The 23247-nt window shown below is 33.2% G+C and overlaps 1 protein-coding gene across 4 annotated transcripts in view; it reads right to left on the bottom strand.

The window, feature by feature from the left end:
- mios (missing oocyte, meiosis regulator, homolog (Drosophila)) overlaps positions 1-23247 on the bottom strand; it is a 60752-nt gene that overhangs the window by 16983 nt on the left and 20522 nt on the right. For all 4 annotated transcript variants that reach the window (XM_028442165.1, XM_028442164.1, XM_028442166.1 and 1 more), the window contains exons 6-9: positions 15328-15497; positions 8372-8437; positions 8142-8300; positions 3564-3716 (exon numbers count right to left, since the gene is read on the bottom strand). In XM_028442165.1, coding sequence (XP_028297966.1) covers positions 3564-3716; positions 8142-8300; positions 8372-8437; positions 15328-15497 — 548 coding nt within the window. The remainder of the gene's footprint in view (positions 1-3563; positions 3717-8141; positions 8301-8371; positions 8438-15327; positions 15498-23247) is intronic.

Here is a 23247-nt window from a genome sequence, read left to right as displayed (position 1 = left end):
AAACACAACAGAAAGATACACAAATACATGACTCCAAAAAACATACGTTACAGAAAAATACACCACACAAAAAAATATAAAAGTGATGATGAAGTCATGCACATGTCCCATAGAATTAAACCAGGAAAATTGCACCCACATTTTGCACCCGCAAATATACCCCTTATGCTCCCACATGAATACATACTTCCGATGGGCACTGGACTAGTATAAATAAACATTACTTACTGACTACTTACTTACACACACCCCAGAGACCCACCTCCCCACCACACCTGACCATCCTGATGTATTTGTACTCTACACAGTGGCCCAACCATCAACAGGCCCAAATGTGTGCACCTACCCACCACCCTACCCACCATTCCCCAATGGAGAGGCACTTCCCTATCCCCTGTGTGAATGTGTATTTAGTGAATGTATGAGGTGCAATTAAGAGAAAAACCTCTGTGTATTTATGTGTATGTGGTGAATTAGCTCTGGTGGTCGTACCCTCCGCGGGGTGGTTGGAGATTGGGATTAGTAGGGCAACTTGAGGTGGGAGTGCCGCCCCCTGCCAAAACTTAGTAGCACAGGCGCCGCCCCCTCCACCCCCAGCCCCCCAAGGGTTGAGTATGGGTGTGTGGTACACCAAGTGAGTGGGCCAGACCAGCTTGGAGTGAAGTGAAGTGTCCATGTAGGGGGCCTGTCTGGTGTGAGCCTGGAGAGGGTAGATGACGCAGACGGGCACACGGCATCGCAGGCCCAGGGACGCGCCGAGCAGCACAGCCGGAGACCCACATCGGGTATTACGTTGTGCGATTCTCGGATAGATTCAGAATGCATCCATATCGATTTTTATTTTATTTTTCAAAATATAATAATATATTTATATTCTTTTTTTTAACCTTTATTTAACCAGGAAAGTCTTTTCCACTGCAGGACACATTGTAACTACCTAAAGAAGTGAGCTATTGACCAGCTTGTGTTTTTTCAATAAAATCTAAAAAGAAAGGACTAACTTTCTGCATTTATTTGTTGTTCAAGGCATAAACCTCAGTTAGGCTGCACTAAAGTCAAAGGGAGGACTTTAGTGCAGATTGTATGTTTATTTTTTATTTTTAGTTGTTGGCACATGGCATGTTAAAGCCAATGTTTTGAGTGTAACATATGCCAATAAAATACATTTCATACATAATGTTCTCATGAAGGTGTAAACATTTACAGATTCTTAAGTTATATGTAAAAATGTTTTTTTGCAATAATCGCCTTATACTTTAATATCCAGATATATCGTATCGTGACCGATGTATAGGGATACGAATCGTATCAGATGTCAGGCAAAACACACCCCGAGTCCTCTCTGTAGTGATCGCTGAGATCATTACATGTGACCAGGAGAAGATGAAACCTGGTCTGTAGTGGTAACATCTCAGATCATGGAGGATACTGTAATACATTTAATATTAATATTAAAGAGGACATATCATGTTAAATCCACTTTTTTAGCCCTTAAATGCATTTTGTTGTATATATAGATTGTTTATAAGTACAGAAAAGTTCTATATAATCTCTTCAGGTGCTCCATAGATATCTTTATATTCTGTTTTGATCATATTTTTCAATCTGTTTAGATTTTTCTATTCTCTATTATGTTTTTTGAACTATTACATCACAGTATTTGCAGCAGAACTGCCAAATTATGACATCAACTCACTTTGAGCAATCCGTCATTTTTATTTCTGGCTTTTATTTTGTAGTCCAAGCTCCAGGATGCAGAAGTTACGAGAGGATAAGTCTAAATGTTGGGTTGTTGGATGTAGTAACCCACACGCTTCATTACAACGTCTCCCAGCATCAGAACCTTTTCAAAGTGTCTGGTTGAGTTTTATTTTTTATAGAAATGTACCACATCTGTGGATAAGGTCATTTTTGTGTGTGTGAAGCACTTCAATGATGACTGCTTCATCAACCTCCACCAGTATAAAGAAGGATTTACAGAAAGACTTTGTCTGATTGAGGGTTCAATTCCTTCTATCTTTGGAGACGATGAACAGAGCACTTCGGTAAGCTGTAAATAACGCTACAAAGTGATGATAAGACGTCCCTGTCATTGTTTTGTTAGCATTAGCATTAGCACCGTCTTCATATGTTAGCGCTGTGTGCTCGTTTTAGATCCTTGATGATATGGCCTACGTGATTTAATTTAAGTCTAAAGTTTTCATTAGTCATTTCATTTTGACGTTTTTGTCTTTGAAAAGACTGTATTAAAATGCATTTTGTGACGTTAGCTTGGCGCTAGCGTTAGCTCGGTGCTTGTGTTAGCTCACTTGTTAGGGTTCTGCAGGTTCATCATCTTCATTTTCATGTCGCTCCACTGGGTCAGACTCTGGCTGGAACATGTAAGGCTGGATGGACAAGTCTAACGTTGTTGACATTTTGTAAATAACCTCTGAATAAAAAGTTTATGATCCGCTACATAGCCGTATCTCTTCTATCAAACTACAAAAATGGTCGAACAGGGTGGAGCTGAACCTGGAGAGGGGGCGGGGTATGAAGTGTCTCATTTGCATTTAAAGAGACAGCACCAAAACGAGTTGCTCTCAGAAGCACATCAGAAAAGGGGTAGAAAAGGGGTGGAGCTATAATAATGAGGAATTCAGACCCAATCATTGCAGTTCTGCTTTATATAGACCACAACTGTATGATTTATATGTAAAAAGGAAGGATTTAAAAGCATGATATGTCCCCTTTAACATAACCACTAGGAACGAGTGTATCATGTTGTTCTGCAGTCTGTGTCTTCTCCTCTAACTCTGAGGGTTCTCTTTTCTGGTGTTTTGATGCTGGAGCTGGTGGTTCCTGATCAATGGTTCACAACTAGTCTAGAACATTCTGATGGTCTATCCTTCTATTCTATTCTGTTTGTCCTTCTGTTCACTAACAACAACCAGTGGAACCAGATGTTCTCCACCTCTGGACCTGGTTCTAACAGAGATTTATTTCTATAAAATAGAAACTTTATATTTTATGGAGATGACTTGTTGTAATTTGCGCTATAAAAATCAAATTGACATAATAGTTGAGTATATCAGGGTTAGGGTGAGGCTGCTCAGCAAACCCCCACCCCCACCCCCACCCTCTGCGGTCTAACCCTCTGTCCAGTGTAATCAGCGTTGATTCCGCGGTGATTTCAAAATAAAATGAAAATAAACGTTTTGAAACATAATCATCAAATAAGTCCAAAATAACGGATGCACACACTCAGGCTATGTGGAAGTTCAAGGTCAAACAGACACCACAAACACACACACACACACACACACATGTACGCATGCAAAACTTCTTTGTTTCTATAGAGATAGAGTTTGGATCTGGATCAGAATGATTTAATCTCTTTTTGCTTTGAACAACTGGGAGTTTGATCAGGTTTTTATAATGTTATTTATTTATCTCTTATGTCCTTTTATTATTACTTAATGATTTTATCTCTTACTCTGTCACTTCCTACAACCTCTCTCACACACACACTGTAAATATAGATATATAAGATTTATATAAATAACAGTGGAACACTAACAGACCTGAGCCAGAGGTTTAGAACTCGGGTCCAGTTTTCCTCTGTGAATGTCAAACTCAGCTCGTTTGTGCCAGAACCTCCAGGCGTCCAGAAGGTTCCTGTAGTTCTCAATCCAGCACTGGACCCGAGGATCCTTTAGAACATCCACAGGAGAACCCTGAGGACATAGATGTATATAGATTAGTTCTCAGCTAATGATGTTAAAGGTGAAATAAAAAAAAATTATTCCCAAAGAGCTGCTTTTCATTTTATAATGAAAACTTTAACCTGAAACATATTAAAAGAAATAAAAGGAACATAAATCTACAAAAGCTTTAAAGGATTTTGATTTTATGATTATCAATGGGAAAAATAATTAGGTTTAAGTAGAAAAGAATAAAGTCTTTTTTGGGTCCTGACCCACAGTTTGAGAACATTAATCTGTGTGAGACGTGTGTGTGTGATGTGTTTAATGTCAAATACAGAAAATTCATTCAGGCTTTAAACGTTCAAAGTTGTTTACGTTGGTCACATGATCAGGTGTTGATCACAGACTGAAACTCTGATCCAATCATAAAGGGATGCATCTGTGCCTGCAGTAGGATGGAGGTCAGGGGTCAGAGGTCAACCTTTGTAAAACCATGAGCTACTTCATAGCTGTATAGTCCTCAGTGCTACCACTTAGAATAGAGCTTCATTAACACTTTCATTAAAGACTAACAGTAACGTAAAAGGGTAGGACATGTTTCAGGCCTCTGTGGGGGTGGGGGCTCTGTGGGGGTGGGGGGCTCTGTGGGGGTGGGGGCTCTGTGGGGGTGGGGGGCTCTGCTGGCGGCATTGGTGTGGGGTGGTGGTGCCTGGCTGGGGGTGCTTGGGTTGCCTGCTTATCGGTCTGTGGCTGGCGAGGTGGCCCTGCTTGGGCGGTAGATGGCGTCCTCTCTTGTCGGGGGGGCCGGGGTCTATTTAGGATTGGGATTGTGCAATATTATGTGCCATGTTAAGAATTAGTTGATGCTTTAGGTGTTGTGTGCATGCGGTGAATGTTTGGGTGTGTGAATGTGTATCTGTGTGGGTACAAGCTACTTACGTTTCCTCTTGTGTCCAGGGTGGCGGTGTCTGGCCAAAAGATTCCCCAGGGAAACAGACGCCGCTGAAAGGCGTTCCGGGCTGGACCAAGGGGCGAAAAAGCTCGGGGGTGGCTGAATAGGTTTTAACCGGTTTTAGGATGTAGTTTGATTCAGTTAGGGGATGTTGGTAGGGAGTTTATTGTAGTGGGGTTTTTCTTTGTTTATATTATGGCTATGGGTTTTATTGGAGGATTTGAATGTGGTTTTAGAAGCTAATGTTATTTTCTACACCTGCTTAGCTTTTATGGTTTTATCCAGTTTAGTGGGAGGGTATTTAAGGCGCCTGATGCCCTGACTCTAGGTTCTGCTGCTGGAGGAGACCTGTCAGTCCTCTGATGCACCTTTGTTTTGCACTGAGCACTTTATTGTATTTTTGCACCAAAAAATAAATACCCAAAAAAAAAAAGGAAGTGGACCACTAAGACGGCCTCCCTGGTATTTCTCATTACTCACCGCCTCCTGCTCGTGCCGCCTTGTCACACTAATTATTATTAAGTCTAATATCACTAATTATTATTAGTCTAATAATCACTAATTATTATTAAGTCTAATAATCACTAATTATTATTAAGTCTAATAATCACTAATTATTATTAAGTCTAATAATCACTAATTATTATTAAGTCTAATAATCATTAATTATTATTAAGTCTAATAATCACTAATTATTATTAAGTCTAATAATCACTAATTATTATTAAGTCTAATAATCACTAATTATTATTATTAAGTCTAATAATCACTAATTATTATTAAGTCTAATAATCATTAATTATGATTTAGTCTAATAATCACCAAATTATTATTAGGTCTAATAATCACTATTTATTATTAGTCTAATAATCACCAAATTATTATTAAGTCTAATAATCACTAATTATTATTAAGTCTAATAGTCACTATTTATTATTAGTCTAATAATCACAAATTATTATTAAGTATAATAATCACTAATTATTATTAAGTCTAATAATCACTAATTATTAGTAAGTATAATAATCACTAATTATTATTAAGTCTAATAATCACTAATTATTATTAAGTCTAATAATCACTATTTATTATTAAGTCTAATAATCACTAATTATTATTAAGTCTAATATCACTAATTATTATTAGTCTAATAATCACTAATTATTATTAAGTCTAATAATCACTAATTATTATTAAGTCTAATAATCACTAATTATTATTAAGTCTAATAATCACTAATTATTATTAAGTCTAATAATCATTAATTATTATTAAGTCTAATAATCACTAATTATTATTAAGTCTAATATCACTAATTATTATTAAGTCTAATAATCACTAATTATTATTAAGTCTAATAATCATTAATTATTATTTAGTCTAATAATCACCAAATTATTATTAGGTCTAATAATCACTATTTATTATTAGTCTAATAATCACCAAATTATTATTAAGTCTAATAATCACTAATTATTATTAAGTCTAATAGTCACTATTTATTATTAGTCTAATAATCACTAATTATTATTAAGTCTAATAGTCACTATTTATTATTAAGTCTAATAATCACTAATTATTATTAAGTCTAATAATCATTAATTATTATTAAGTCTAATAATCACTAATTATTATTAAGTCTAATAATCACTAATTATTATTAAGTCTAATAATCACTATTTATTATTAAGTCTAATAATCACTAATTATTATTAAGTCTAATAATCACTAATTATTATTAAGTCTAATAATCACTAATTATTATTAAGTCTAATAATCACTAATTATTATTAAGTCTAATAATCACTAATTAATATTAAGTCTAATAATCACTAATTATTATTAAGTATAATAATCACTAATTATTATTAAGTATAATAATCACTAATTATTATTAAGTATAATAATCACTAATTATTATTAAGTATAATAATCACTATTTATTATTAAGTCTAATAATCACTAATTATTATTAAGTCTAATAATCACTAAGTATTATTAAGTCTAATAATCACTAATTATTATTTAGTATAATAATCACTAATTATTATTTAGTATAATAATCACTAATTATTATAAAGTCTAATAATCACTAATTATTATTTAGTATAATAATCATTAATTATTATTAAGTCTAATAATCAGTAATTATTATTAAGTCTAATAATCATTAATTATTATTAAGTCTAATAATCATTAATTATTATTAAGTCTAATAATCATTAATAATTATTAAGTCTAATAATCACTAATTATTATTAAGTCTAATAATCACTCATTATTATTAAGTCTAATAATCACTAATTATTATTATTCTAATAATCATTAATTATTATTAAGTCTAATAATCATTAAGTATTATTAAGTCTAATAATCACTAATTATTATTAAGTCTAATAATCACTAATTATTATTAGTCTAATAATCATTAATTATTATTAAGTCTAATAATCACTAATTATTATTAAGTATAATAATCACTAATTATTATTAAGTCTAATAATCATTAATTATTATTTAGTCTAATAATCACTAATTATTATTAAGTCTAATAATCACTAATTATTATTAAGTCTAATAATCACTAATTATTATTAAGTCTAATAATCACTATTTATTATTAGTCTAATAATCACTAATTATTATTAAGTCTAATAATCATTAATTATTATTTAGTCTAATAATCACCAAATTATTATTAGGTCTAATAATCACTATTTATTATTAAGTCTAATAGTCACTATTTATTATTAGTCTAATAATCACAAATTATTATTAAGTATAATAATCACTAATTATTATTAAGTCTAATAATCACTAATTATTAGTAAGTATAATAATCACTATTTATTATTAAGTCTAATAATCTCTATTTATTATTAGTCTAATAATCACTAATTATTATTAAGTATAATAATCACTAATTATTATTAGGTCTAATAATCACTAATTATTATGAAGTCTTATAATCACTAATTATTATTAAGTCTAATAATCACTAATTATTATTTAGTCTAATAATCACTAATTATTATTAAGTCTAATAATCACTATTTATTATTAGTCTAATAATAACTAATTATTATTTAGTATGATAATAACTAATTATTATTAAGTCTAATAATCACTAATTATTATTAGTCTAATAATCACTAATTATTATTTAGTCTAATAATCACTAATTATTATTAAGTCTAATAATCACTAATTATTATTAAGTCTAATAATCACTATTTATTATTAGTCTAATAATAACTAATTATTATTTAGTCTAATAATCACTAATTATTATTAAGTCTAATAATCACTAATTATTATTAAGTCTAATAATCACTAATTATTATTAAGTCTAATAATCACTATTTATTATTAGTCTAATAATAACTAATTATTATTTAGTCTAATAATCACTAATTATTATTAAGTCTAATAATCACTAATTATTATTTAGTCTAATAACCACTCATCAATAAGTATAATAACCAATAATCATTATTGATTACCTTCAACATACAGAAACTGGCCGTCTGAACGTCTCCAGTTCGGTCTACGTAACTCTCCATCAGATCCACTCCGTCATTGGTCAGCCCAGTCAGCAACACGCCCTCCAGGTTCCCCGCCCCCTTCATCTCATTGGTCAATTTGTCAATGTATCGCGGGAGCTTCAACACACACACAGTTAAGTTAGCTTAGCTTAGCTTAATTAGCTTACCTTAGTTAGCTTAGCGGTTACCTGCACGTCGTTGAGGAACATACAGGCAAATGCAACTCTGTCTCTCACGGCAACGCTGCTCTCAAACTGAAATAAAAACAAGTTAGCATTAGTGAATGTATTGATCATTATTACTGATGTGTTTAATTAAATAATAGTTAGCATTAGAGAATGTATTGATCATTATTACTGATGTGTTTAATTAAATCATAGTTAGCATTAGAGAATGTATTGATCATTATTACTGATGTGTTTAATTAAATAATAGTTAGCATTAGAGAATGTATTGATCATTATTACTGATGTGTTTAATTAAATAATAGTTAGCATTAGAGAATGTATTGATCATTATTACTGATGTGTTTAATTAAATAATAGTTAGCATTAGAGAATGTATTGATCATTATTACTGATGTGTTTAATTAAATAATAGTTAGCATTAGAGAATGTATTGATCATTATTACTGATGTGTTTAATTAAATAATGGTTAGCATTAGAGAATGTATTGATCATTATTACTGATGTGTTTAATTAAATAATAGTTAGCATTAGAGAATGTATTGATCATTATTACTGATGTGTTTAATTAAATAATAGTTAGCATTAGAGAATGTATTGATCATTATTACTGATATGTTTCATTAAATAATAGTTAGCGTTAGAGAATGTATTGATCATTATTACTGATGTGTTTAATTAAATAATAGTTAGCATTAGAGAATGTATTGATCATTATTACTGATATGTTTCATTAAATAATAGTTAGCGTTAGAGAATGTATTGATCATTATTACTGATGTGTTTAATTAAATAATAGTTAGCATTAGAGAATGTATTGATCATTATTACTGATGTGTTTAATTAAATAATAGTTAGCATTAGAGAATGTATTGATCATTATTACTGATGTGTTTAATTAAATAATAGTTAGCATTAGAGAATGTATTGATCATTATTACTGATGTGTTTAATTAAATAATAGTTAGCATTAGAGAATGTATTGATCATTATTACTGATGTGTTTAATTAAATAATAGTTAGCATTAGAGAATGTATTGATCATTATTACTGATGTGTTTAATTAAATAATAGTTAGCATTAGAAAATGTATTGATCATTATTACTGATGTGTTTAATTAAATAATAGTTAGCATTAGAGAATGTATTGATCATTATTACTGATGTGTTTAATTAAATAATAGTTAGCATTAGAGAATGTATTGATCATTATTACTGATGTGTTTAATTAAATCATAGTTAGCATTAGAGAATGTATTGATCATTATTACTGATGTGTTTAATTAAATAATAGTTAGCATTAGAGAATGTATTGATCATTATTACTGATGTGTTTAATTAAATAATAGTTAGCATTAGAGAATGTATTGATCATTATTACTGATGTGTTTAATTAAATCATAGTTAGCATTAGAGAATGTATTGATCATTATTACTGATGTGTTTAATTAAATCATAGTTAGCATTAGAGAATGTATTGATCATTATTACTGATGTGTTTAATTAAATAATAGTTAGCATTAGAGAATGTATTGATCATTATTACTGATGTGTTTAATTAAATAATAGTTAGCGTTAGAGAATGTATTGATCATTATTACTGATGTGTTTAATTAAATAATAGTTAGCATTAGAGAATGTATTGATCATTATTACTGATGTGTTTAATTAAATAATAGTTAGCATTAGAGAATGTATTGATCATTATTACTGATGTGTTTAATTAAATAATAGTTAGCATTAGAGAATGTATTGATCATTATTACTGATGTGTTTAATTAAATAATAGTTAGCATTAGAGAATGTATTGATCATTATTACTGATGTGTTTAATTAAATAATAGTTAGCATTAGAGAATGTATTGATCATTATTACTGATGTTTAATTAAATAATAGTTAGCATTAGAGAATGTATTGATCATTATTACTGATGTGTTTAATTAAATAATAGTTAGCATTAGAGAATGTATTGATCATTATTACTGATGTGTTTAATTAAATAATGGTTAGCATTAGAGAATGTATTGATCATTATTACTGATGTGTTTAATTAAATAATAGTTAGCATTAGAGAATGTATTGATCATTATTACTGATGTGTTTAATTAAATAATAGTTAGCGTTAGAGAATGTATTGATCATTATTACTGATATGTTTCATTAAATAATAGTTAGCGTTAGAGAATGTATTGATCATTATTACTGATGTGTTTAATTAAATAATAGTTAGCATTAGAGAATGTATTGATCATTATTACTGATGTGTTTAATTAAATAATAGTTAGCGTTAGAGAATGTATTGATCATTATTACTGATATGTTTCATTAAATAATAGTTAGCGTTAGAGAATGTATTGATCATTATTACTGATATGTTTAATTAAATAATAGTTAGCATTAGAGAATGTATTGATCATTATTACTGATATGTTTCATTAAATAATAGTTAGCGTTAGAGAATGTATTGATCATTATTACTGATGTGTTTAATTAAATAATAGTTAGCATTAGAGAATGTATTGATCATTATTACTGATGTGTTTAATTAAATAATGGTTAGCATTAGAGAATGTATTGATCATTATTACTGATGTGTTTAATTAAATAATAGTTAGCAGTAGAGAATGTATTGATCATTATTACTGATGTGTTTAATTAAATAATAGTTAGCATTAGAGAATGTATTGATCATTATTACTGATGTGTTTAATTAAATAATAGTTAGCATTAGAGAATGTATTGATCATTATTACTGATGTGTTTAATTAAATAATAGTTAGCATTAGAGAATGTATTGATCATTATTACTGATGTGTTTAATTAAATAATAGTTAGCATTAGAGAATGTATTGATCATTATTACTGATGTGTTTAATTAAATAATGGTTAGCATTAGAGAATGTATTGATCATTATTACTGATGTGTTTAATTAAATAATAGTTAGCATTAGAGAATGTATTGATCATTATTACTGATATGTTTAATTAAATAATAGTTAGCATTAGAGAATGTATTGATCATTATTACTGATGTGTTTAATTAAATAATAGTTAGCATTAGAGAATGTATTGATCATTATTACTGATATGTTTCATTAAATAATAGTTAGCGTTAGAGAATGTATTGATCATTATTACTGATGTGTTTAATTAAATAATAGTTAGCATTAGAGAATGTATTGATCATTATTACTGATGTGTTTAATTAAATAATGGTTAGCATTAGAGAATGTATTGATCATTATTACTGATGTGTTTAATTAAATAATAGTTAGCATTAGAGAATGTATTGATCATTATTACTGATGTGTTTAATTAAATAATGGTTAGCATTAGAGAATGTATTGATCATTATTACTGATATGTTTAATTAAATAATGGTTAGCATTAGAGAATGTATTGATCATTATTACTGATGTGTTTAATTAAATAATAGTTAGCATTAGAGAATGTATTGATCATTATTACTGATATGTTTAATTAAATAATAGTTAGCATTAGAGAATGTATTGATCATTATTACTGATGTGTTTAATTAAATAATAGTTAGCATTAGAGAATGTATTGATCATTATTACTGATATGTTTAATTAAATAATAGTTAGCATTAGAGAATGTATTGATCATTATTACTGATGTGTTTAATTAAATAATAGTTAGCATTAGAGAATGTATTGATCATTATTACTGATATGTTTAATTAAATAATAGTTAGCATTAGAGAATGTATTGATCATTATTACTGATGTGTTTAATTAAATAATAGTTAGCATTAGAGAATGTATTGATCATTATTACTGATGTGTTTAATTAAATAATAGTTAGCATTAGAAAATGTATTAATCATTATTACTGATATATTTAATTAAATAATAGTTAGCATTAGAGAATGTATTGATCATTATTACTGATGTGTTTAATTAAATAATAGTTAGCATTAGAGAATGTATTAATCATTATTACTGATATATTTAATTAAATAATAGTTAGCATTAGAGAATGTATTGATCATTATTACTGATGTGTTTAATTAAATAATGGTTAGCATTAGAGAATGTATTGATCATTATTACTGATATGTTTAATTAAATAATAGTTAGCATTAGAGAATGTATTGATCATTATTACTGATGTGTTTAATTAAATAATAGTTAGCATTAGAGAATGTATTGATCATTATTACTGATATGTTTAATTAAATAATAGTTAGCATTAGAGAATGTATTGATCATTATTACTGATGTGTTTAATTAAATAATAGTTAGCATTAGAGAATGTATTGATCATTATTACTGATGTGTTTAATTAAATAATAGTTAGCATTAGAAAATGTATTAATCATTATTACTGATATATTTAATTAAATAATAGTTAGCATTAGAGAATGTATTGATCATTATTACTGATGTGTTTAATTAAACAATAGTTAGCATTAGAGAATGTATTGATCATTATTACTGATATGTTTAATTAAATAATAGTTAGCATTAGAGAATGTATTGATCATTATTACTGATGTGTTTAATTAAATAATAGTTAGCATTAGAGAATGTATTAATCATTATTACTGATATATTTAATTAAATAATAGTTAGCATTAGAGAATGTATTGATCATTATTACTGATGTGTTTAATTAAATATGAAGACAAAGTGACTAAATAGCTGATGTTAATGTGTCTCCATGTTTGAACATTTAGGTGCAGATCTATTCTTGACAGGTCTGTAAACAAAGGAAACAATCTATATTCTAGATTGTGTTCTCAACCTTGGGGTCAGGACCCCATTTGAGGTCATAAGATACTGGGAGGGGGTCACCAGATACCTTCAAGAAACTAAGAATATTATTGGAACAATTTTAACCCATTTTTGCTTCTTTTTACAATTTTTCTGCAAATCCACCAAACTCACCATATTTTAACATATTTTCATCACTTTTTCTTACCATATTTTTGCTCCTTTTAATGTATTTTTGCTACATTTCTCCCATTTCTGACACTTCTACATCACATTTTAATGACTTTTCTCCACATTTTTTCTATTTTACAGACATGTTCATTACTTATAAACCATTCCTACCACTTTCACACCTAATGTCATGTGTTTTTTTGTCTGTTTGTTGTTGTATTAATTAAAAAACAAATGTCATTTTCATAGACAGCTGTTCAAAAGTATCCGTCATATTTTACAACATAAAACAGACCAAAACAGAAGAAAGTAGAACAAAGTAAACAATGATAAAAATAAGTTTAAGCGCCTTTTTCTTACACATCTTTTGATTAAATCATGTAATTGTGTACTCACTTATTCTAATATATATATATATATTTATATATATACAGTCTCTCCAGTTTTTGCAGAAAGTCGTCTTTAGGTTTCCATTCCTCTACCTCAATAATAATGTCTACTTCTTTCTCCCCTAATGTTCAAATAAACATTGCTTTTTCTCATATGTATAAGGGTTAGGGTTAGTAGAGCTTTCCTTTAACTTTATTTTAACTTCTTAGCTGTAAAAACTTAAAAAATTGTTTTTGGTGTTATTCATAAGTTATAGCTATTGTGTCTAATGAATGTCACATATGTTGACCCATTACTGTATTTAATTTAATTATTTTTTTGATTTTATTATTAATGTTTTTTTTTTTTTTACTTTTTATTTCAACTTTAGAAACATACAGGCACATAAGTACAGCTTGATTGTTTGACTATACATTCAAATATTATCAATGCACTCAGTATCCAGATACAGAAACTAGTGAAAAATATAATAAAAAAATGATACATATATAAGTAATATAAGTATACATATAAATATACACATACATACATATGCATACACACATTACAATTGTTTAATGTTTGTCTTTTATGGGCTAGTTATTGTTATTAAAGTAGTCTATTAAAGGTTGCCAGATTAAATAGGAAATGTTTACCTTTTCTCTCAATATAAATATTATTTTCTCCACTTGTAAAAGTTTCATCACTAACCCTAATGACAGGTGTGTGGGAGGAGCTTAACTCTTCCAGTGTAGAAGAATCAATCTCCGTGCTAGTAGTGTCACATACAATACCATATTGTGTTGGTATTATGAGTTCTATTGATGCAGGCTTCACCCCAAACAATGTGATCAATGGGTCAGGATCAATGCACTTCTGCAGGATCTCAGAGGGTTGTGAATATCTCCTCCAGCATTCATTAATGAGAGGGCAGCTCCAAAACATGTGGGCTAAGGTAGCAGGTTTCTGACCACACCTTTCACAAGACGGGTCCACATCTGGAAACATCTTTGATCATTTTGCCTTTGACAGATGTAAACGTGTGTTACACACAGAAGAGGAGTGAACGTAGGTTTGTTCATTGGTCCTCAGTCATTTCTATTATTGTCACTTTTAACCTCTTTTCACCATATTTCATGAACATTTTTTACCAATTTAACCACACCCACTGTAGCTGAAGGTGGTTGAACACAGACATGAACATTGAAGAACATGTGGAGACAGGACCATCTATAAGGGGGAATAAAGGAGAGATTTTTGGGATCCATCCATAAAGTCAGTAAAATGATGGTCTATTGTTCTATGAATCTGTGATAACCATATTTATTTATTCATCTGAATAATATCCACTGTTATCCAGGAACGTTTATTATTATTATTATAGTCATCTTAAAGATGGAAATCATGGTTTTAATCACTAATAAAATGGTTCAAAGTGAATAAAAATGGTGGAAAAGGAGGTGAAATGAGATTTTAAAAACATGTCTGGAAAGTGGAAAAAAAAGACATTGAAATGTGATGAAGAAGTGTCAGAAATGGGAGAAATGTAACAAAAATACATTAAAAGGAGAAATTGAAATTGTTCAGAAAATATTCTTAGTTCCTTGGAGGAATCTGGAGACCCCAAGGTTGAGAACCCCTGTGTTAGATAATGGTCTGTGTGTGGTGATAGTGATAGTACCAGGACTCCGTCATAGGCTCCAGGTTCACTGGTGAGGAACGCAAACATGATGCAGAGGTACGAGTTGTTCAGCTGGAGCCTCAGAGAGCTGCACATCTCCCTCCATAGACACACCTTCTCATCACTGTAGCCTGATAGAGCCATGGCCACCACGTTCAGGTTCAGCTCCCCTTCACACACACATAGGCACACGCACACAGACACACGCACACATAGGCACACACACACAGACAAACGCACACACACACAGACACACGCACACATAGGCACACGCACACACACACAGACACATGCACACATAGGCACACGCACACAGACACACGCACACATAGGCACACGCACACAGACAAACGCACACACACACAGACACACGCACACATAGGCACACGCACACACACACAGACACATGCACACATAGGCACACGCACACAGACACACGCACACATAGGCACACACAGACATACAGACACATGCACACATAGGCACACGCACACAGACACACGCACACATAGGCACACACAGACATACAGACACATGCACACATAGGCACACGCACACACACAGACACATGCACACATAGGCACACGCACACAGACACACGCACACATAGGCACACACAGACATACAGACACATGCACACATAGGCACACGCACACACACAGACACATGCACACATAGGCACACGCACACAGACACACGCACACATAGGCACACACACACAGACAAACGCACACACACACAGACACACGCACACATAGGGGCACACACACAGACACACGCACACATAGGCACAGACACACGCACACATAGGCACACACACACAGACAAACGCACACATAGGCACACGCACACACACACAGACACACGCACACATAGGCACACGCACACACATACAGACACAGACAGACACACGCACACATAGGCACACACACACAGACAAACGCACACACACACAGACAAACGCACACGCACACAGACACATGCACACACACACAGACACACGCACACACACACAGACACACGTACCCATAGGCACACGCACACAGACACACACGCGCAAACAGATACACACATAAACACACACACACAGAAAAACACACGCAAACGTGCAAACACACACACACACACACACACACACAGTATTGGTTCTGCCATGATGATTTAAGTGTTACTGCTTCAATATTATCATTGTATTTTAATATTCTACAATGTTTGATAATTTATACTATAATGATGGAAAGGTCTGTGTGTGTGTGTGTGTGTGTGTGTGTGTGTGTGTGTGTGTGTGTGTGTGTGTGTGTGTGTGTGTGTGTGTGTGTGTGTGTGTGTGTGTGTGTGTGTGGAGCAAATATCTCGGTGTGAGTTCAATCTGAAACTTTGTTGACAGCTTCCAAATACCCCGAGTTTGTGCATCTGTTATTTTGGAGTAATTTGGTCATTTCAAAATGTTTATTTAAATTTAATTTCACTTCTGGACGGCAGCTTTTGACCTCAGAGTGTGAGGGGGCGCTAGCGCACCATCTATATCTATTTCACTACGCAGCTCCTCACCCGAGCAAGAGTCACATGTGCAGCCAGAGCCAATCACTGCGCACACAGCCAATCAGACACAGACTGTAAACACATGAGTGAGAGAGAGGAAGATAGTTTAGACCGGAGAAGGGGAGGGGCATCTGAGCAGCCGTGCTCACACTGATAAACTAGCATTAGCCGACCAAACTATCTGGTTCTTCAGACAGAGGAATGTAACATTTTTGTGAGCGGATGGGAACTTTCGGGTCTCTCTCTTTTTTTTTTTTCATTTATAAATCTCTCAACAACCTGACGGATTATGTGCATGACGTGTGCGCAAGTGTGAGAGAGATGACGCACGGAGGAGTTAGAGGTACACACACACACACAGTATTTATAATAAAAAATATACTAAATGAGTAAAATAAAACAAAAAACTAAACAATATTTATACATAAAGTACACAAAACAACAACAGAAATGCCCAAAAATGTACAAAAATGCTCCAAAAACACTTACAGAAAGATACACCAAACAACAAAAAAGAAAATGACTTAAAATACACAAAAAATAAATATTTATACACCAAATGACAACAGAAATGCACACAAGTACACCAAAAAAATACAAAAATACACAAAATGACTCCAGAATCACTACAATGGCAACAAAAAACTATAATTACAGAAAAAATGCACAAAAAAACAACAGAAAGATACAAAAATACACATGACTCCAAAAAACATCCATTACAGAAAAATAACACATTTATCATGCACATGTCCCATAGAAGTAAACCAGGTAAATCACACACTATTTTATTTTGCACTCCTTTATATCAGTAACAGAGTATCTGTATACATCTAATCTTCAAAACACATACTCATTTGGTCATAAATGACAACTGCACTTATACTCCCACATGAATGCATACTTCCAACTGTACTAGTCATTGAATAATTCTAATTATTAAATATTGAAATGAGATTATTTACAGTTATAACCCAACACAGTAGATGGTGAAGAGCTGTCTGTGGTAGAAGTAGCTTGTGAGCACCAAATATTACAATTACTCGATTCATTCAATGCTAGAACCACAATGCTAAATAATGGGTAGCACCTCAATGCTAAACATGTAGCTGCTACCAACTTAATGCTAAACACATAGCAGCTAACACCTCAATGCTAACCATGTAGCTGCTAGCACCTCAGTTCTAAACACGTAGCATCTAGCACCTCAATGCTTAACACCTCGCAGCTAGCACCTCAATGCTAAATACATAGCAGTTAGCACCTGAATGCTAAACATGTAGCAGCTAGCACTTCAACGTTTAACATGTAGCAGCTGGCACTCAATGCTAAACATGTAGCAGCTAGCAATTCAATGCTAAACACATAGCCGCTAGCACCTCAATGTTAAACAAGTAGAATCTAGCATCTCAATGCTTAACACGTAACAGCTAGCACATCAATGCAAAACACATAGCAGATAGCACCTCAACGCTAAACATATAGCAGCACCTCAATGCTAAACATGTAGCAGCTAGCACCTGAATGCTAAACATGTAGCAATTAGCAGCTCAATGCTAAACATGTAGCAACTAGCACCTCAATGCTAAACACGTAGCAGCTACCACCTCAATGCCAAACACGTAGCAGCTACCACCTCAATGCTAAACATGTAGCAGCTAGCACTTCAACTTTAACATGAAGCAGCTAGCAACTCAATGCTAAACAAAGAGAAGCTAATACCTCAATGCTAACCATGTAGCAGCTAGCACCACAATGTTAAATATATAGTAGCTAACACCTCAGTGCTAAACATGTAGCAGCTAGCACCTCAATGCTAGACATGTAGCAGCTAGCACCTCAATGCTAGACATGTAGCAGCTAGCAGCTCAATGCTAAACATGTAGCAATTAGCAGCTCAATGCTAAACATGTAGCATCTAACACCTCAATGCTAAAAACATAGCAGCTAGCACCTCAATGCCAAACACGTAGCAGCTACCACCTCAATGCTAAACATGTAGCATCTAACACCTCAATGCTAAACACGTAGCAGCTAGTACCTCAATGCTAAACACGTAGCAGCTAACACCTCAATGCTAAACATGTAGCAGCTAACACTTCAACGTTTAACATGTAGCAGCAAGCAACTCAATGCTGAACACATAGCAGCTAGCACCTCAATGCTAACCATGTAGCAGCTAGCACCTCAATGTTAAATATATAGTAGCTAACACCTCAGTGCAAACATGTAGCAGCTAGCACCTTAATACTAAACATATAGCAGCTAGCAGCTCAATGTTAAACATGTAGCATCTAGCACCTCAATGCTAAACACGTAGCAGCTAGCACCTTAATGCCAAACACGTAGCAGCTACCACCTCAATGCTAAACATGTAGCATCTAACACCTCAATGCTAAACACGTAGCAGCTAGGACCTCCATGTTACACACGTAGCAGCTAGCACCTCAATGTTAAACACGTTGCAGCTAACACCTCAATGCTAACCATTTAGCAGCTAGCACCTCAATTTTAAATATATATATATATATATATATATATATATATATATATATATATATATATATATATATATATATGTTTATTTTATAGGGACAGAACAAGGAGCATTGTTACAAGTAACCGATGCCATATTCATAGGCCATATAGCTAACAACTAATTTGCAGACCTGGTCCCTAGTATATAGTAGCTAACACCTCAGTGCAAAAATGTAGCAGCTAGCACCTCAATGCCAAACACGTAGCAGCTACCACCCCAATGCTAAACATGTAGCTGCTAGCAAATCAATGTTAAACACATAGCAGCTAGCACCTCAATGCTAACCATGTAGCAGCTAGAACCTCAATGTATAATATATAGTAGCTAACACCTCAGTGCAAACATGTAGCAGCAAGCACCTCAGTGCTAAACATGTAGCTGCTAGCACTTCAACATTTAATATGTAGCAGCTAGCACCTCAATGTTAAACACGTAGCAGCTAACACCTCAATGCTAAACATGTAGCATCTAGCACTTCAACGTTTAACATGTAGCAGCTAGCAACTCAATGCTAAACACATAACAGCTGCACCTCAATGCTAACCATGTAATAGCTAGCACCTCAATGTTAAATATATAGTAGCTAACACCTCAGTGCAAACATGTAGCAGCTAGCACCTCAATGCTAAACATGTAGCTGCTAGCAACTCAATCCTAAACACATAGAAGCTAACACCTCAATGCTAACCATGTAGCAGCTAGCACCTCAATGTTAAATATATAGTAGCTAACACCTCAGTGCAAACATGTAGCAGCTAGCACCTTAATACTAAAAATATAGCAACTAGCAACTCAATGTTAAAAACATAGCAGCTAGCACCTCAATGCTAAACATGTAGCAGCTAGCACCTCAATGCTAGACATGTAGCAGCTAGCACCTCAATGCTAGACATGTAGCAGCTAGCAGCTCAATGCTAAACATGTAGCAATTAGCAGCTCAATGCTAAACATGTAGCATCTAGCACCTCAATGCTAAACACATAGCAGCTAGCACCTCAATGCTAAACATGCAGCATCTAACACCTCAATGCTAAACACGTAGCAGCTAGTACCTCAATGCTAAACACATTGCAGTTAGCACCTCAATGCTAAATATGTAGCAGCTAGCACTTCAACGTTTAACATGTAGCCGCTGGCACCTCAATGCTAAACATGTAGCATCTAACACCTCAATGCTAAACATGTAGCAAATAGCACCTCAATGCTAAACAGGTAGCAGCTAGCACGGACAACGGTCCTAATCTGAGCAGGCAGTGTCCAACTTTTATAATTGGTTGAATAAAAAAAGTAAATAATGATTGACAGTGTGGGCCAGGCTGTTTTTCAATAAATTTGATATTGACCCCCTGCTGTAATAATTTCACCCATAACATGAACATACGAAGGATCAAGTGATAATGGTAGTTTCTTCCCACTCTAAATTGGCCACTGCAAAGTGACAGTGTACGAGTGCATAATGACAGTGTGTGTGTGCGTAGTGACAATGTTTGTGCGTATGACAGCGTGCGTAGCGCTGCTAGGATCCCAATGGGGGTGCACAAATATGATCATACCCCCATCCTGAAATCATTGCACTGTTGCCCTTTGTAACAAAAGATTGAATATAAGATCTCCCTCCTCACCCACCAGTGTGTACATGGAAATGCCCCAGGTTAGGGTTAGGGTTAGGTAACACTAGGTTAGGGTTAGTTAACACTAAGTTAGGGTTAGGGTTAGGTAACACTAGGTTAGGGTTAGGTAACACTAGGTTAGGGTTAGTTAACACTAGGTTAGGGTTAGGTAACACTAAGTTAGGGTTAGGGTTAGTTAACACTAAGTTAGGGTTAGGGTTAGGTAACACTAAGTTAGGGTTAGGGTTAGGTAACACTAGGTTAGGGTTAGGTAACACTAAGTTAGGGTTAGGGTTAGGTAACACTAAGTTAGGGTTAGGGTTAGGTAACACTAAGTTAGGGTTAGGGTTAGGTAACACTAGGTTAGGGTTAGTTAACACTAAGTTAGGGTTAGGGTTAGGTAACACTAGGTTAGGGTTAGTTAACACTAAGTTAGGGTTAGGGTTAGGTAACACTAGGTTAGGGTTAGTTAACACTAAGTTAGGGTTAGGGTTAGGTAACACGAGGTTAGGGTTAGTTAACACTAAGTTAGGGTTAGTTAACACTAGGTTAGGGTTAGTTAACACTAGGTTAGGGTTAGTTAACACGAAGTTAACACTAGGTTAGGGTTAGTTAACACGAAGTTAGGGTTAGTTAACATTAAGTTAGGGTTAGGGTTAGGTAACACGAAGTTAGGGTTAGGTAACACTAGGTTAGGGTTAGGGTTAGTTAACACTAAGTTAGGGTTAGGGTTAGGTAACACTAAGTTAGGGTTAGGGTTAGGTAACACTAAGTTAGGGTTAGGGTTAGTTAACACTAAGTTAGGGTTAGGGTTAGTTAACACTAAGTTAGGGATAGGGTTAGTTAACACGAAGTTAGGGTTAGTTAACACTAAGTTAGGGTTAGGGTTAGGTAACACGAAGTTAGGGTTAGGTAACACTAGGTTAGGGTTAGGGTTAGTTAACACTAAGTTAGGGTTAGGGTTATCTAACCCTAACTAAAGGAACTTCTTATCCCTCAGACCTCCTCATAGGCTAGTGAGATTCCCCTACTGAAGGTAGAACAAAACCTAACATCCTCATCTCTAAAGTCTCCCACATAAGAAATGGATTCTTAGGTTAAAACATTTTACTGCAAACATTGTTAAATTGATACATATTGTTATACATCTCAGACCTAAAACAGAAGAACAATATAACCTGGCCGTGTGGGAGTTAAGAAATATAAACTTATGTAGATTAATAACAAGCTCTGACAGCTTTGAAACTTGACACAATTGTGATCAGGAAGTTGCTTTGCCTATTAGAAAAAACTGGATGTGAATATCTTGATGTATGTAATATATAGAGACCCTAACCCTAACCCTAAACACTTGCCTAAAGTAAGCGGACATACACAAAATTATCTATGTAGAATATTCTCATTTACTTTGTAGTTGCTTGGTCATGGATTGTTGTAGAAACACATGATAGCTTGTTAAAAAGATGGTGTTGTGCTGAATCTAGTGATACCAGATATGTGAATGTAGCATGCATAGTCAGCGTGTTACATCACTAACTGTATGAGGTGAAACATCGACACATGGTTGTGCTGAATCCAGCAATACCAAATAGGTAAATACTACGCATTATCATTCATCACTAAATATATAATCTGTCCAAATTAAAACAATATGTTGCATTGCATAGCAACAGCTCAGCAATAGCAAACAAACAGTGGTGCAAAACAGTATTTAGTCACCAATCGTACAAGTTCTCCCACTTAAAAAGGCCTGTAATTTTCATCATAGATAAACCTCAACTATGAGAGACAACATGAGAAAAAAAATCCATAAAATCACATTTTAGGATTTTTAATGAATTTATTGGTAAATTATGGGGTCAAATGTTTTCTGTTTTCACACACTGTTGCTGGTATGTTGGTCCATTCCTCCATGCAGATCTCCTCTAGAGCAGTGATGTTTTGGGGCTGTCGCTAGGCAACATGGACTTTCAACTCCCTCCAAAGATTTTCTATGGGGTTGAGATCCTTTGTTGCCAGGGCGATGTGTTTGTGATCATTGTGGTGCTGAAAGACCAGCCACGTTTCATCTTCAATGTCCTTGTTGATGGAAGGTTTTCACTCTAAATCTCACGATACATGGTCTCATTCATTCTTTCCTTTACATGGATCAGTCGTCCTGGTCCCTTTACAGAGAAACAGCCCCAAAGCATGATGTTACCACCCCCATGCTTTACAGTAGGTATGGTG

Source organism: Gouania willdenowi, unplaced genomic scaffold (assembly GCF_900634775.1).
Source record: "Gouania willdenowi unplaced genomic scaffold, fGouWil2.1 scaffold_3_arrow_ctg1, whole genome shotgun sequence".
Taxonomy (NCBI): Eukaryota; Metazoa; Chordata; class Actinopteri; order Blenniiformes; family Gobiesocidae; genus Gouania; species Gouania willdenowi.
Note: the sequence above shows the minus strand (reverse complement) of the source record. Positions and strands in the feature narration are given on the sequence as shown.